At 41.9% G+C, this 12,435-nt stretch overlaps 1 protein-coding gene across 3 annotated transcripts in view; it reads right to left on the bottom strand.

Annotated features, from left to right (window-relative positions):
* The window catches only part of LOC123181077 (uncharacterized), a 12,581-nt gene extending 6,319 nt beyond the window's left edge, over nt 1–6,262 (bottom strand). The window contains exons 1-4 of one of the 3 annotated variants that reach the window (XM_044593298.1): nt 6,060–6,253; nt 5,742–5,953; nt 5,563–5,643; nt 1,092–1,199 (exon numbers count right to left, since the gene is read on the bottom strand). In XM_044593298.1, the coding sequence (XP_044449233.1) occupies nt 1,092–1,199; nt 5,563–5,643; nt 5,742–5,953; nt 6,060–6,093 (435 nt within the window). In that variant the 5' untranslated portion in view covers nt 6,094–6,253. Of the gene's footprint in view, nt 1–6; nt 1,200–5,562; nt 5,954–6,059 lie in introns of those variants that run through there. The other 2 variants (XM_044593296.1, XM_044593295.1) reach the window with 2 other exon arrangements.
* Between the last annotated feature and the right edge of the window lie 6,173 nt (nt 6,263–12,435).

Below are 12,435 nucleotides of genomic sequence, written 5' to 3'. Positions count from 1 at the left end.
AGCCAGGGCGGGGCGGTGGATGGCAGTTGCAGCGGCCCGGCGAGCGCGGCAGAGGCCGCCTGGTGCAGCGGCAGCCACGGCAGCCACGGCGGCGCGGTGGCGGCGATGGGCGGCGCAGCCGGGTGCGGCCTGTAGGACCCGGCCAAGAACAAGCGGATCTCCTGGACCGCCTGGGTTAGGTCCCGCAGAGCCCCGGACACCTCCTCCGGGGTGAGGATGGCGGGGGCGGGCGCGACGGAGGATCCCGGCAGCGAAAGAGACGGGTTGGGCGGCGGTGAAGACATGATCGAACCGAAGCTAGCTGATACCAAATTGCTATGTGGCTGCTAGAAGGAGGGCGCGAGAGGGCCGGCCGGGGGCCTTTTTGCCCACGGCCGGGCAAGAGGGAAGGGATTTCCTTCTTAATTCTTGCTTGATTAGATTGATACATCTCCTCTCTTTATATAAAGAGGTTTACTTGACTCCCAAGCAAGGCTTACTTGACCTCTAAGCAAGCGACCCTTATCTCTAATTACCGCCAGCCCAGGCCATTAGGCCCATTGCGTACTCTAACATTGAACCACCTTCACTTCGGGGGATTCAGTGAACAGGTTGTCTATTTGTATGCGCATGCATGTGCCACAGGCAATCCACTATAGGAGATGGAGTTATCCGCCTGCCGACTATGTGGATAATGATACAAATCCATGTGGCTTCATGGTCAGTTAGAATTTTATGCGAACATCAAGTTTAAGAGTAATTATTTGTAAATCATAAATACACCAGGGAGAGAGAGAGAGAGAGAGAGAGAGAGAGAGAGTTAATAATCGAAACAGTTATTACCAATCATGCATTAAGATGAGTGCTTAGCACGTATGCTCACATAGATTTGCAAATAAATATCATGACGCCAGAAATTAGAAGTTTAGGCAGGGCCCTCACATGTATGTTATATGTACAGGTTCAAGAAGCATGCCACATATTTGTGCCGACTTCATATAATCGTGACAACATATTTAATGTAGTGATAGCAACAGACAATTATACATCTCAAGCACCCAGCAGGCAACAAGCAGGTGCAAAAGGAACAAAATTCTGCTGCAAACACATACATTCTTACGGCGGATGAGTTTGATCTCAGCCTCAGTCGAGAAACGTGGTGATCCATCATCAGCCAAACTTTCTTTACTTCCATCAGCATCATCAACAACCACAGAATACTGCAAGATGAAGGTTCCATTCAGTACAGAATAGAAAATGATTAGAAAAGAACCAAACTTCTCTTCGAAACAGATTTAGAAATTAAAAGAGTAAGAGAAGCCCTTTGCAATTTACAGATAGTCCCAAACCAATCACTAATTCTCCCTCCTCAATTTGAAAGAGCTAGTGCTCAAATGTAGAAAATTTAAATCTTTCTCATGTTTCCACGCACGACCTATGTCTACAACTTCCCATTTCAGCCTAAATGTAGAAAAGTAAGTGACGTAATGCACATTGTTCTATTCTTCACTTGTTCTTCTAGTAATTAGGGGCATGTCTTTATCCAAAATAAAAACATGAAGTCTCATAAATTTTCTCTAAGAGTAATCTTAGGAACAGAAAATGGAAGGAGGAATTATTCTCTCTTATTGCTGAGTTGGGGTAGAACCAATTGCAGAGAAGCTTGTCCAACATCGTCTGAGATGGTTTGGGCATATTCAGCGCAGGCCTCCAGAAGCTCTAGTGCATAGCGGACGGCTAAAGCATGCTGATAATGTCAAGAGAGGTCGTGGTACACCAAACTTGACATGGGAGGAGTCCGTAAAGGGGGATCTAAAGGACTGGAATATCACCAAAGAACTAGCCATGGGCAGGGGTGCGTGGAAGCTAGCTATCCATGTGCCAGAAGCCCAGAAGCATGAGTTGGTTGTGAGATCTTATGGGTTTCAGTTCTAGCCTTGTTGTTGTTGTTGTTCTCCAGACCGGTTTGTTTGTCGGGAGACCTTAGCGCTGTGACCAAGATGCGTCTTTACTATCGCTAGAGTAATTTTCTTTAGTCCTGCATGCAACCGTCAGCCGCCGTAACCAGCGAATAGTTAAGCGCTTCCTGCATGCATATACTCCTTTAAATGTCATGACCGGTTAATGTCGTGACTTGGTCGTCCAGCATGCAACCATGAGCAGCAAATAACTAGCACCCAACTCCCTTAAAACAAGGAGAAAATTCGGTTTACGAGGAGAACTTCACGGGCGTATTGCCGATCTAATGCGGGCCAGCTAATTTTACGGGAATATCTGGAATTGGTGAGGCGACTAATATACCGACCTGGAGGGAGTACTCCCACATTGGAACGTGCACATCCCTGCAGCTCCTTGCTTCGGCTCGACGTGCATCCGTCATACTACTCCTGCTATGCCTCAACGCAACGACAACCACAGTGAACATTTCCTCTCCTATTGCCTCTTTTGGTTCACCTCCCTTAGGAATGTCGAGATCAATCAAAAATTCTGTCAAAGATGTGGAATGGAAGAGGTTCAATGTCACTTGAGGCTTCACCGCACCATTTAGATGGAGAGATATTGTGTTGGTTGATGTCTAGGAAATATTTGTTTGGTGGCCTTGGTTGTCGCATGAGTGACAAGTCATGCACGTTAATATTAGAGCATATCGCCATGGATGGTGTGTCGACATTTACGTTGGAGAACGACGAGAAGAACCAGCTACGCCAAATGAGACAAATGAATGATGGATTTACTAAGGATGAGATAGACAGGATGTTTGCATATCGAGGAGATAGCGTTTCGTGAGCCATATTTAGATGATGGGGTGCAGGTTATTAGCAGCAAGGATGGTGAGAATGTCTTCCATAAATAAACAAGGAATTTCATATATTTCCGTACAAATAGCCTTGATGATTATATCGGAAAGTGCTACCATGTTGACGAGTTTAGAAAAAACTACGAGCATTGCCTTCAGCATGTGGAAGCCATGCCTGCATGGCCAATTTCAAATAGACCTAAGCACCGGCACAGTGGCACCTAAGCACATTGCTATGCCTGGTAGAAAGAAGTCAAGGACAAAGAACCAGATGAGAAGCCAAGGAGCAGCAGAGTTAGCTGATCATGCCTGCATGGCCAGTTTCAAATAGACCTAGGACATTGGCGCCTGGGCACATTGCTATGGATGGCAGAAAGAAGTCAAGGACAAAAGAAACAGATGAGAAACCAGGGAGCAGCAGAATTAGCAGATCTGGTACTAACATCTGGTGTGGGAAGTGCAACCAAATAGGACATAATAGAACATCTTCTGAGCAAGAATGGAGGCAGAGGCACAACTCCAACAACTAACATGAGCTCTCATTATTTTAAAAATTAACTATTCATGTATTATGAATTACAACACAACTATTAAATGCATTAAGTGCAATCAGCTGCACCACCCACACTCTCCCAGGCTACACCTAATGTGATGAGTTCTCAATATTCTTTAATTTACATTCTTGTATTATGAACTACGATATTTGTAACATGTATTACAGCTTCGGGCTGCACCATCAACACTCTCCCAAGCTACACCATCCACACAACCAAGAACGGTAACATCCACACAACCACGAGTTGCAACTTCCATGGTAAGCTCACACTGTTGTCAACGAATTTTTGAACTCTTGTAGCTGAACTTGACCAATGTTTTGTAGCCTTCCCATGAAAGCATGGCAGCTGGTAGGAAGAGATGCATGTACACAATCCGGCAATCAACTTCTAAGAGAGCGTCTAACAAGGGTATCCATAACAAAACCTCCGGAAATATTGTGAATGTGCAGGGTTTGGTGCAAGGATCTAAAAAAAGATCAAGTATTACTTTGCATGTGTCATATAGAAATGCTACGGCAATCAACAAACCAACCTACTGGGAAGAAAGGAGGACAGTAGCACGGAAGGCTAGGCAGGCTTTTAGGGCTCTAGATGATCTCTAATTGATAGTTACGCTATTTGTGAACTTGTGATGCTTTAGTGTTGTGATATGCCAAACCATTGGCTATTGTCGAATTATGTTCCATTCGTGCTGTTGTGTCCCAAACTCCTAGCTCTACATTGTCGTGAACCATATGGATCATGTGTGCCCAATTTGTTGCTTTTTTCCATTATGTGAGACCATTAAGACCTTCTGAACATTATGGATTGGATGAGGAACTAGAATGTGAGTAATATGTATATTGATTGATATGGTTCCTGTTATGCCGAAGTACTGCCAAAAAACCTACAACGTACTACCATTAGGCTGTCGAAATGCTCACAAATCTAGAAAGTGGGAAAAAATACAAATTGTTAGAAAACATTGAAATAATTCCAGTAAATCGGGAATAATTCAATTACCACTCCGGTATAATTTCAGCTAAATTGGCTGACAGTTTGAATGAAACTTGCTTGTTTAGTTTCATATTTCAATTTTTGGGTTCAAAATTCGGACTTCACTGAAAAAAACTGAAAAATTCCAGTAAATCAAGAATAATTCACTGAACATTCTGGTATAAATTTTGAAAAAAAAATCAGTAAATTAGAAATAATGTAGTGACAATCTGGTGGAATTTTGGCTAAAATGGACATACGTTTTGACATTTGACAGAAACCTGCTATTTTTGTTTCAGCTACGAGGATAGAGAAATGGTGACATGGCAGAGATGAGAGAGAAAATAATGATGTGGTAGTTCTGACTAGGATAGAACCTGAGTGAAAACACATCAAAACCGGTTAAACAAGGAGGGGCGATATTGCGACCGGTTGTGTGTGTCTCAAGTGATATTTGGGCTGACTTCTAGAATTATCTCAAAAATGAAGAATAATTTGCAGTCTGCATGATAAATGTAGAGGTGCCCTATAAGGCCTTATACAATGGGAGATGCCTAGGGAGGTGCTTAAAAAAAATCGGGTTTTTCTGAAGCACCGGTGCCTATTTTTATAGGAGAGACGCTTAGTTAAGCGTCTATCCTGTACAAATAAGCACTGGTGCTTAAGGAAATCCTGGTTTATTTCTCTAAGCATCTCTCCTAAGCACCTCCCATTGTATAAGGCCTAAGGCTATAACAAAGGGTGTGATAGGCTACCAAACTTTGGCTTGCCAATATATGAACTTCCAGCAGATCATCTGCCCAAATGAACCCATATTCAGTATAATCATTTTTGCTGGCGGCATTCCAAATGTACTAGGTGCCCTATCACAAAGGGTGTGCTTGGTTTGCTACCAATATTTGGCTAGCCAATGCGTTGGCAAGCCAAAAAATGGCAACTTTATGTGAGATCGGCAAGACAACTTGGTAACGAACCAATTAGGCATCAAACCAAGCATGCTCAAAATCATTTAACCCTCCACATCTTTTATGAGAAAACAAACATCTACGCATTCTGATGGAAAGTCACAAATATGTATTAATACATTGATATCTAAGACCAATATAGGATAAATAGTACCAAAATCATTATAGTAGTAAGGAATACATGTACTAAAAACAAGGAGAAAACTGCAACAAAGAAGGAGGTACAGAAGACAGTAATAATAAACCAAAAAAGACAAGTGGGTCATGAAACCGAGGGTTATTTCGGTACCTGTTCACGTAACGACACAAAATTGAAAAGGTGCTCTTGAAAAAGCCTCTCATCAGGCACAGTCTGGAGAAACAAATCAACCTGCACACACAGAGGATTATGATGCCAACAATTCCAAGCATCTGAGGGGACGGTGAATGAAGATTTGCTGAAATTGCAACCCAATGATCCGTGCATACAGGTGAATTGCATGCTGCAACCAGTTCTTCTGCCGCCCACTTGAATGAATCCTCACTGTACTCCAAATATTCTCGAAATAACTTCTCTGTGCGGAGCTCCTGAAGAATACTAAAATCAGTAGAGAAGGCAGTTCCCGGTGCGAGCAACGATACGCCACCCACACAAGAAAGCCCTCCAGTATCACTCAACCCGTGGCGGTCCATCCTTTCTTCTGCATAAGAAGCACAACACAACCACAATAAAGGGGAATGAATCAATTCGACCAATAAAAATCAGCAAATTCGAGTGGGCAAGTGGAGGAGCTGAAGGGGATTTACCATCTAATAATGCAGAACCCTCCAGACCAACCATCCTCTTTTGCCACCCCTCCGAATCGTCCCCGAGTCGAGCCGGCGGTGATGTCGGTCTCTAAACACTGCTTCCCGGGCAGGCGCCCTTCTTGTGCCTGGTTTGGTCGGCGTGAGTCGGCTGAGCATTGGAATCTGGGCGGCTTTACACGAGCTAGGGTAAACATAAGAAATCATCTCTTAACGGAGTCCCGCTTCGGTAAAAAAAAATATTAGATTTATGCCCCTAGTTGTGTCCCACTCGTCTGTTTTACCCCTAATTTGCAAAATTCACCGGTTCTGTCCAAGTCACTTTGCTCCTCTTATGGTTTTGCCCTTTGACCGTTTGACCATCAGTTTGAAAACTTCATAACTAATTCATACTAAATCAGAAAAATGCAATAAGATACCAAAATGTTCAGAAAAACATCAACTATATGTCAGTGTCATTTACATTCATGAAAAAAAGTGTTGCAAAATGCACATCCGAGTTTTAGCTCTTTTGAGACCACCATGAATAGTAAAATCTAAAAAAATTCAAAAAAATATGGTGGGAAAGAACGACAAATGTTCAAAGTGCCTGCCAAGTTTCATCACGGAACGACATTCGTGGAAGTCGTGGCAAAAAAATAATCTGTTTTGGAGTGCTGATTATTTTTTTGCTGGGGCACCCACGAATGTCATTCCTTGATGAAACTTGGCAAGCACATAAAACATTTGTCATTCTTTGTCACCAAATTTTGTTTTGAATTTTATGAATTTTTTTAGATTTTACTATTCATGGTGGTAGCATAAGAGCTAAAACTCGGATGGGCACTTTCAAACACTTTTTTCATGAATGCAAATGACACTGACATATAGGTGATTTTTTTTCCGAACATTTTAGTATCTTATTTGCATTTTTTGATTTAGTATGAATTAGTTATGAAGTTTTCAAACTGACGGTCAAACGGTCAAATGGCAAAAGCATAAGAGAAGCGAAGTGACTTGGACAGAAGCAGTGACTTTTGAAAATTAGGGGTAAAACAGCCGAGTGGGACACAACTAGGGGCATAAATCTAATTATCCCTAAAAAAACACTAATAAACGTATAAGGGTAGTATCGTTTTTACCCACCTCAGTACGAATTATATGGAATCAAATGTCAGGGTAAAATAAGGATTTTTAATATGTTATTTCATAAACTATATGTTGACTGATGTCATGATGAGAAGGGATTTTTAAAAAGTCATTTCAAACACTGAAAATGTGATGGTCTCCTGACGACTTGATTTCCTAAGGTGCCATAACGATTTTTTTTTGCTGAGCAACCTACATTGATGGGCCCCTGCCTGAGCTAGACTGATGCATGATGTGTCTCGTCTTAACCTAACGCAGTGATGTTTTTCATAATCAGTAGAACTGTGGTATCAGAATAGCTGTGTATGAAGGCAAAATAGACATTTAATCATTTTCATATAGCTTACAAAAATTAACACATAGCAAGATGTGTCAATTTTTTGGGCTAAGCGCTATACAGAACACAGAAACTTTTATTTACCCGATGCACGAGGGACTAAATAAAATTATAAACCGACCTCTACAAATACCCTAATAAAACCTGTCCCTAAGCGATGGTTCGTTTTGTTCGTTACTTACAAATCGGTTTTAATTTTTGTGAACATTTTCTAAAATTTCATGGACATTGTTTTCAAAATTCCCGAATATGTGTTGAATACATGATCATATTTTAAAATTGATGAACATTTTCTATTTCATGAATTTTTTTCCGAAATCGTGATCTTTTTATGATATACAAACAGTTTTTTGAAATCACGAACATTTTATGATTTCCCAAATGTTTCTTGAATTCACAAACATTTTAAGATGTATCTATATTTTTTTCAGTACTCACAACTTTTTGAATTTTAATTTTTCAGAAATTCCGAACTAATTTAAAGAAGGAAAACCAGAAACAAAAATGAGAAAGCAAAAAGCAAAAAAAGGGGGTGTCACGACTGGCATATGGGCCGGCCCATTACCGCGTGCAAGGCCTGCTATATATAAAGAAAGGACGTGGCTCGCGGGCGCACGGGCGCCCGATCGCAGCTCCGAGCGCTCTCCCAGAAAAGGAAGGAGCCACCCGCGCGCGCGACCAGACAGCCAGAAACGGAAATCAGCCACCCGCGCGCGAAAACAACCACACTCTGCTGTCCCCCGCGTGATTAGGAAGATGCTCTACCACGTCAGTTCGCATGCATTAATTTGAGTTTCAAAAAATTTAAAAAGCCATAACTTTTGATTCGAGTATCGAAATTCTGATCCGTTTTCACCATTGGGTTTCTTGCGACGAGTTTTTCAAAACTAGATCCCATATGGATAGGTTTCGATGAACTTTTTTTTTGAGCAACTCTGTGTGGTATATAGGCAACTTTAGTGTTATCAGTAAGCAACTCTTCTTGTTTGTCTAATATGACTTCCTATCATCTTGGTTTGTGTAAAAACCAAGCAACTGACCTAACAAACCAAGCATCTGTCCTAGTAAACCAAGCAACTGTCATAACAAAACCAATCGATTGTCCTAATAAATCAAGCAACTGTCCTAACAAAACTAAGCAACTATCATAACAAAACCAAGCAACTGTCCTGACAAATCCATGCAACTACATTATCAAAACACACAATGCATAATGTCTAAGCAAACCAAGCAACTGACCTAACAAACCAAGCAACCATCTTAACAAAAAACAAACAATTTCAATAACAAAACCAAGCAACTGTCCTGGCAAATCCATGCAACTATCCTATCAAAATATGTTGTCATCATTAAAGTTGGCTACCGAAGATGCTTAGTTGCCCATATACAGTCAAAAATATTATTTGCCGTGATTTCTAAGTGGTATATGACATACTTGCTTGATAAATTTATTAGTACATATAATTTAATAAAAGTTGCTTATGTTTAAAACTAAAGTTGCCTCGTTTAGGATCAAAGTTGCTTCTTTTTTAAAAAATTATCAAAACGTGCTCACATGGGATCTAGTTTTGAAGATCTCGTCGCGAGAAACCTAACGGTGAAAACGGATCTTTGTTTCGACGCTCGGTTGAAAAGTTATTACTTTTTTTAAAATGAAACGGAATAAAGAGTGTGTCAGCACATGCATGCGCGTTAGTATCTCTTCCGTAATTATGGGACGCGGTTCCCTTAGCTGTCGCTATTATCAATAAAAGTTGAACGCATCTGACGGCTGAACCGCGGCTAATTTTTTTTAAATAATACATTTTTTGTTTAAAATTACAGAAATAATACGCAGAATAAAGAATTTACAAGAATAATACACCGTCGGCCCACTGCAGGCCGACTGAGCCCAGTCGGCCCACAGCAGGCCGATCGGCTATCAGGAGACCGACTGCAGGCCGGGCAGCCACGCGGCGGCCTGTGGTTGGTCGTGCCACGTCGCGAGGGGGAGGCAGCGGCCTGTCGGCGTGGTGCGCCCCTGTCGGCGTCCCGCAGGCCGATCGGCCACCTGGTGGCCGACAGGGTGCGGCCGACCTGACGCGCACAGGCCAGCCCGCCCTTATCCTCTCCTTCCCTCTCTCTTTCCTGCTTTGTTTTTCTCCTTCCCTGCCCATATCCTCTCCTTCCTCCATTCTTCTTCTCCCGTTGCTCCTTTCTTCTGTGTTCTTCCTTCTCCTCTCTCTACAGAAAAATGGCACCCATTTGTGCACCTAAATGAGCTACATTTTCGCGATTTTGGCACCGTGAATGGGTTCAACTCATTTAGGGCAGCGAAAAGAGGTGTCGATCTACTGACGGGGTAGCTCGTGGTGGTCGTGGTGAGCATTTTGGTGGAGGTGGTGGTGGTGAAGTTGGGGCAGTGTTCGTCGTTGGGGCAGTTGGGGTGGTGAGGTGGTGGTGGTGGTGGAGGTGGTGGAGGTGGTGGAGGTGGTGGTGGTGGAGGTCGTTCGTCGTTCGTCGTTCGTCGTTCTTCGTTCGTGGTTCTTCGTTCTTCGTTCTTCGTTCGCACGCACGCTTCAAGGGTATATCTCAGCCCTCATTTTATTTTTCGTAGGTGGTCCGGGATTATACGTAAATATTGTTATTTGCCGCGGTAGTATACGTAAATATTTGTGTGCGATTATTGTTTTTTGGCCCGGTAGTATACGGAAATATTGTTATTTGCCCCGGTAGTATACGTAAATATTATTCGTTCGCACGCACGCTTCGTTTGATGTGAAAATAAATTTGTGTGCGATTATTCGTAATATAGTTGTAGGTGTGTGAATTGTATTAGTTGTTAGTGGGATAATAAGTTGTTGCTTAATACTTGACACGTACACAGTTGCGGGATAAGAAGTTGGAAACATGAATAAAAACTTGGAAAGAAGAGACAAGTTTTTTTTTGAAGAGTTGGGGTCGGCATGTGCATAGCAAAACGAATAATATTACATGTTAAAAAACGATTTTAAAAAATAGAGTTGGAAACATAATAAAAATTTAAAAAACGATGTTAAAAAAAAGAGTTTGAAGAGTTGGGGTCGGCGGCATGTGCATAGCAAAACGAATAATATTACATGTTAAAAAACGATGTTAAAAAACGAATAAGAAGTGTTTTTTGAAGAGTTGGAAACATAATAAAAATTTAATAAGCAAGCAAAAAATAGGAAAAGTAGAACTACATGTTAAAAAACGTTTCAGTCCGTACCCAATGCGAATATGAAGCAGATTACCCGCTAACCTTTATTATGCGTATTTTCTAAAGTTTAACCCATAACAAGCAATGCCACACTGTTTTTTTTAAACGGTCACGCTGTAGTTTAACAAAAAAACTTCTTAGCAAGGAAGAATTTTACATGATCGTAGAAATAAGACGCATGCCTTTTTCTAAATTATTTTAACATAGATTAAAATAAAAAATACATCAACATGGCCATATAATTCAAGTAAACTGAATTATCATATTTGTCGGTTATATTTTTATTATTATTTGAGGCCTATTTATTATTAGTAAACATGGGCCTATTTATTATATTATTTACTATGGTCCTGGTAATATATATATAGACATGTCTAATACTTGTATTTCGATGTTGAAAAAAAATAGGTGAGTCGAGATGTCCGATGTAGTGAAGTTGAGATTTTACTATGGTCCTGGTACTGTCCAAACAAATGAGTTGGGAGCAGATCTGAGTGAATTTACTCACATAGAGGTTGCAATCAGCGCACCACAAACATGGTCTGTTAGTCAGTTGAAAGAATGGATTGCGGCAAGTTTAGGTGTTGATACTGAAACAAACACCGTCGGTGTTCATGCATTGTGGACACGGTCAAGTTCAAAAATTTACTTTTATTTGAGGCCAATAGAGGGAGACTCCGATTGGGTGCGGTGGTTACAAGGTTGTGAACGAAGGGGATGCAATCCTGTTGCTTTAGTGCTTCCCGTCGTGCAGGAGGTCACTGCACATGAAGGGGAGGATGGCTACGAAGGACAGAGCAGTCATGTAGAAGGAGGAAATGCTTATGGTTACGAGCAAGGACAGAGCAGTCAGGTAGAAGGAGGAAATGCTTATGGTTATGAACCAGGGCAGAGTAGTCAGGTAGAAGGAGGAAATGCCGATGGTGATTACAATGGCGAGGTGGACGCTGACGAGGTAGATGGGCACATGCAGAACCAGATGGAAGAAGAAGACACCGATGTTGAAAGGGGTCATGCCGATGATTCTGACGAGTCAGATGAAGAAGAAAATGCAGAGGAGGTCCCGAATCCTGCATGGTGGAATCATGACTTATCATCTGCAATGACCGTGAATGATGGACATGATTCAGCCTGGCAATATCACCAGAACAATATTGCGACGGGTGCTATGTATCCGAACAAGCAAGCCCTGAAGGATGCAATAATTAATTGGGCAATGTCCATGCAAAGGGTTTTCAAAGCTGAGGTGTCCAGTCAGAAATTCCTCACAATGGTATGCAAGAATGCAGATTGTCCCGCGAGGGTGCACGGCTTTCTCCCTAAGTATGGCACAAGTTGGGTGATAAGTGACTTAGTTAATCACACTTGTCTTATTCCCTGCATCCCTCAAGATCATGCCAACCTTTCATCCACGCTTATTGCTCGACTGTTTTACGATGAGATAGTGCAAGGCAAAGCTATGGAAGTGAAGGCAGTGCAGACAAAAGTGTTCGCCAGGTTGAAGTACAGAATTTCTTATGGCAAGGCTTGGAGGGCTAAGCATGCAGCGCTTGAGAGGAGATTTGGTTCTTATTTTGATGCATATGACTCTGTTTTCCACCTCCTCCACACCCTGCAGCAGCGGAATCCAGGCACCTATATCGATATCCAAGACATGTTCATGCCAGAGTTCCCAACTGTGAGGGTTTTGC

This window comes from Triticum aestivum, chromosome 1D, assembly GCF_018294505.1.
Source record: "Triticum aestivum cultivar Chinese Spring chromosome 1D, IWGSC CS RefSeq v2.1, whole genome shotgun sequence".
NCBI lineage: Eukaryota > Viridiplantae > Streptophyta > Magnoliopsida > Poales > Poaceae > Triticum > Triticum aestivum.
This window is presented reverse-complemented; position numbering and strand designations above follow the sequence as displayed.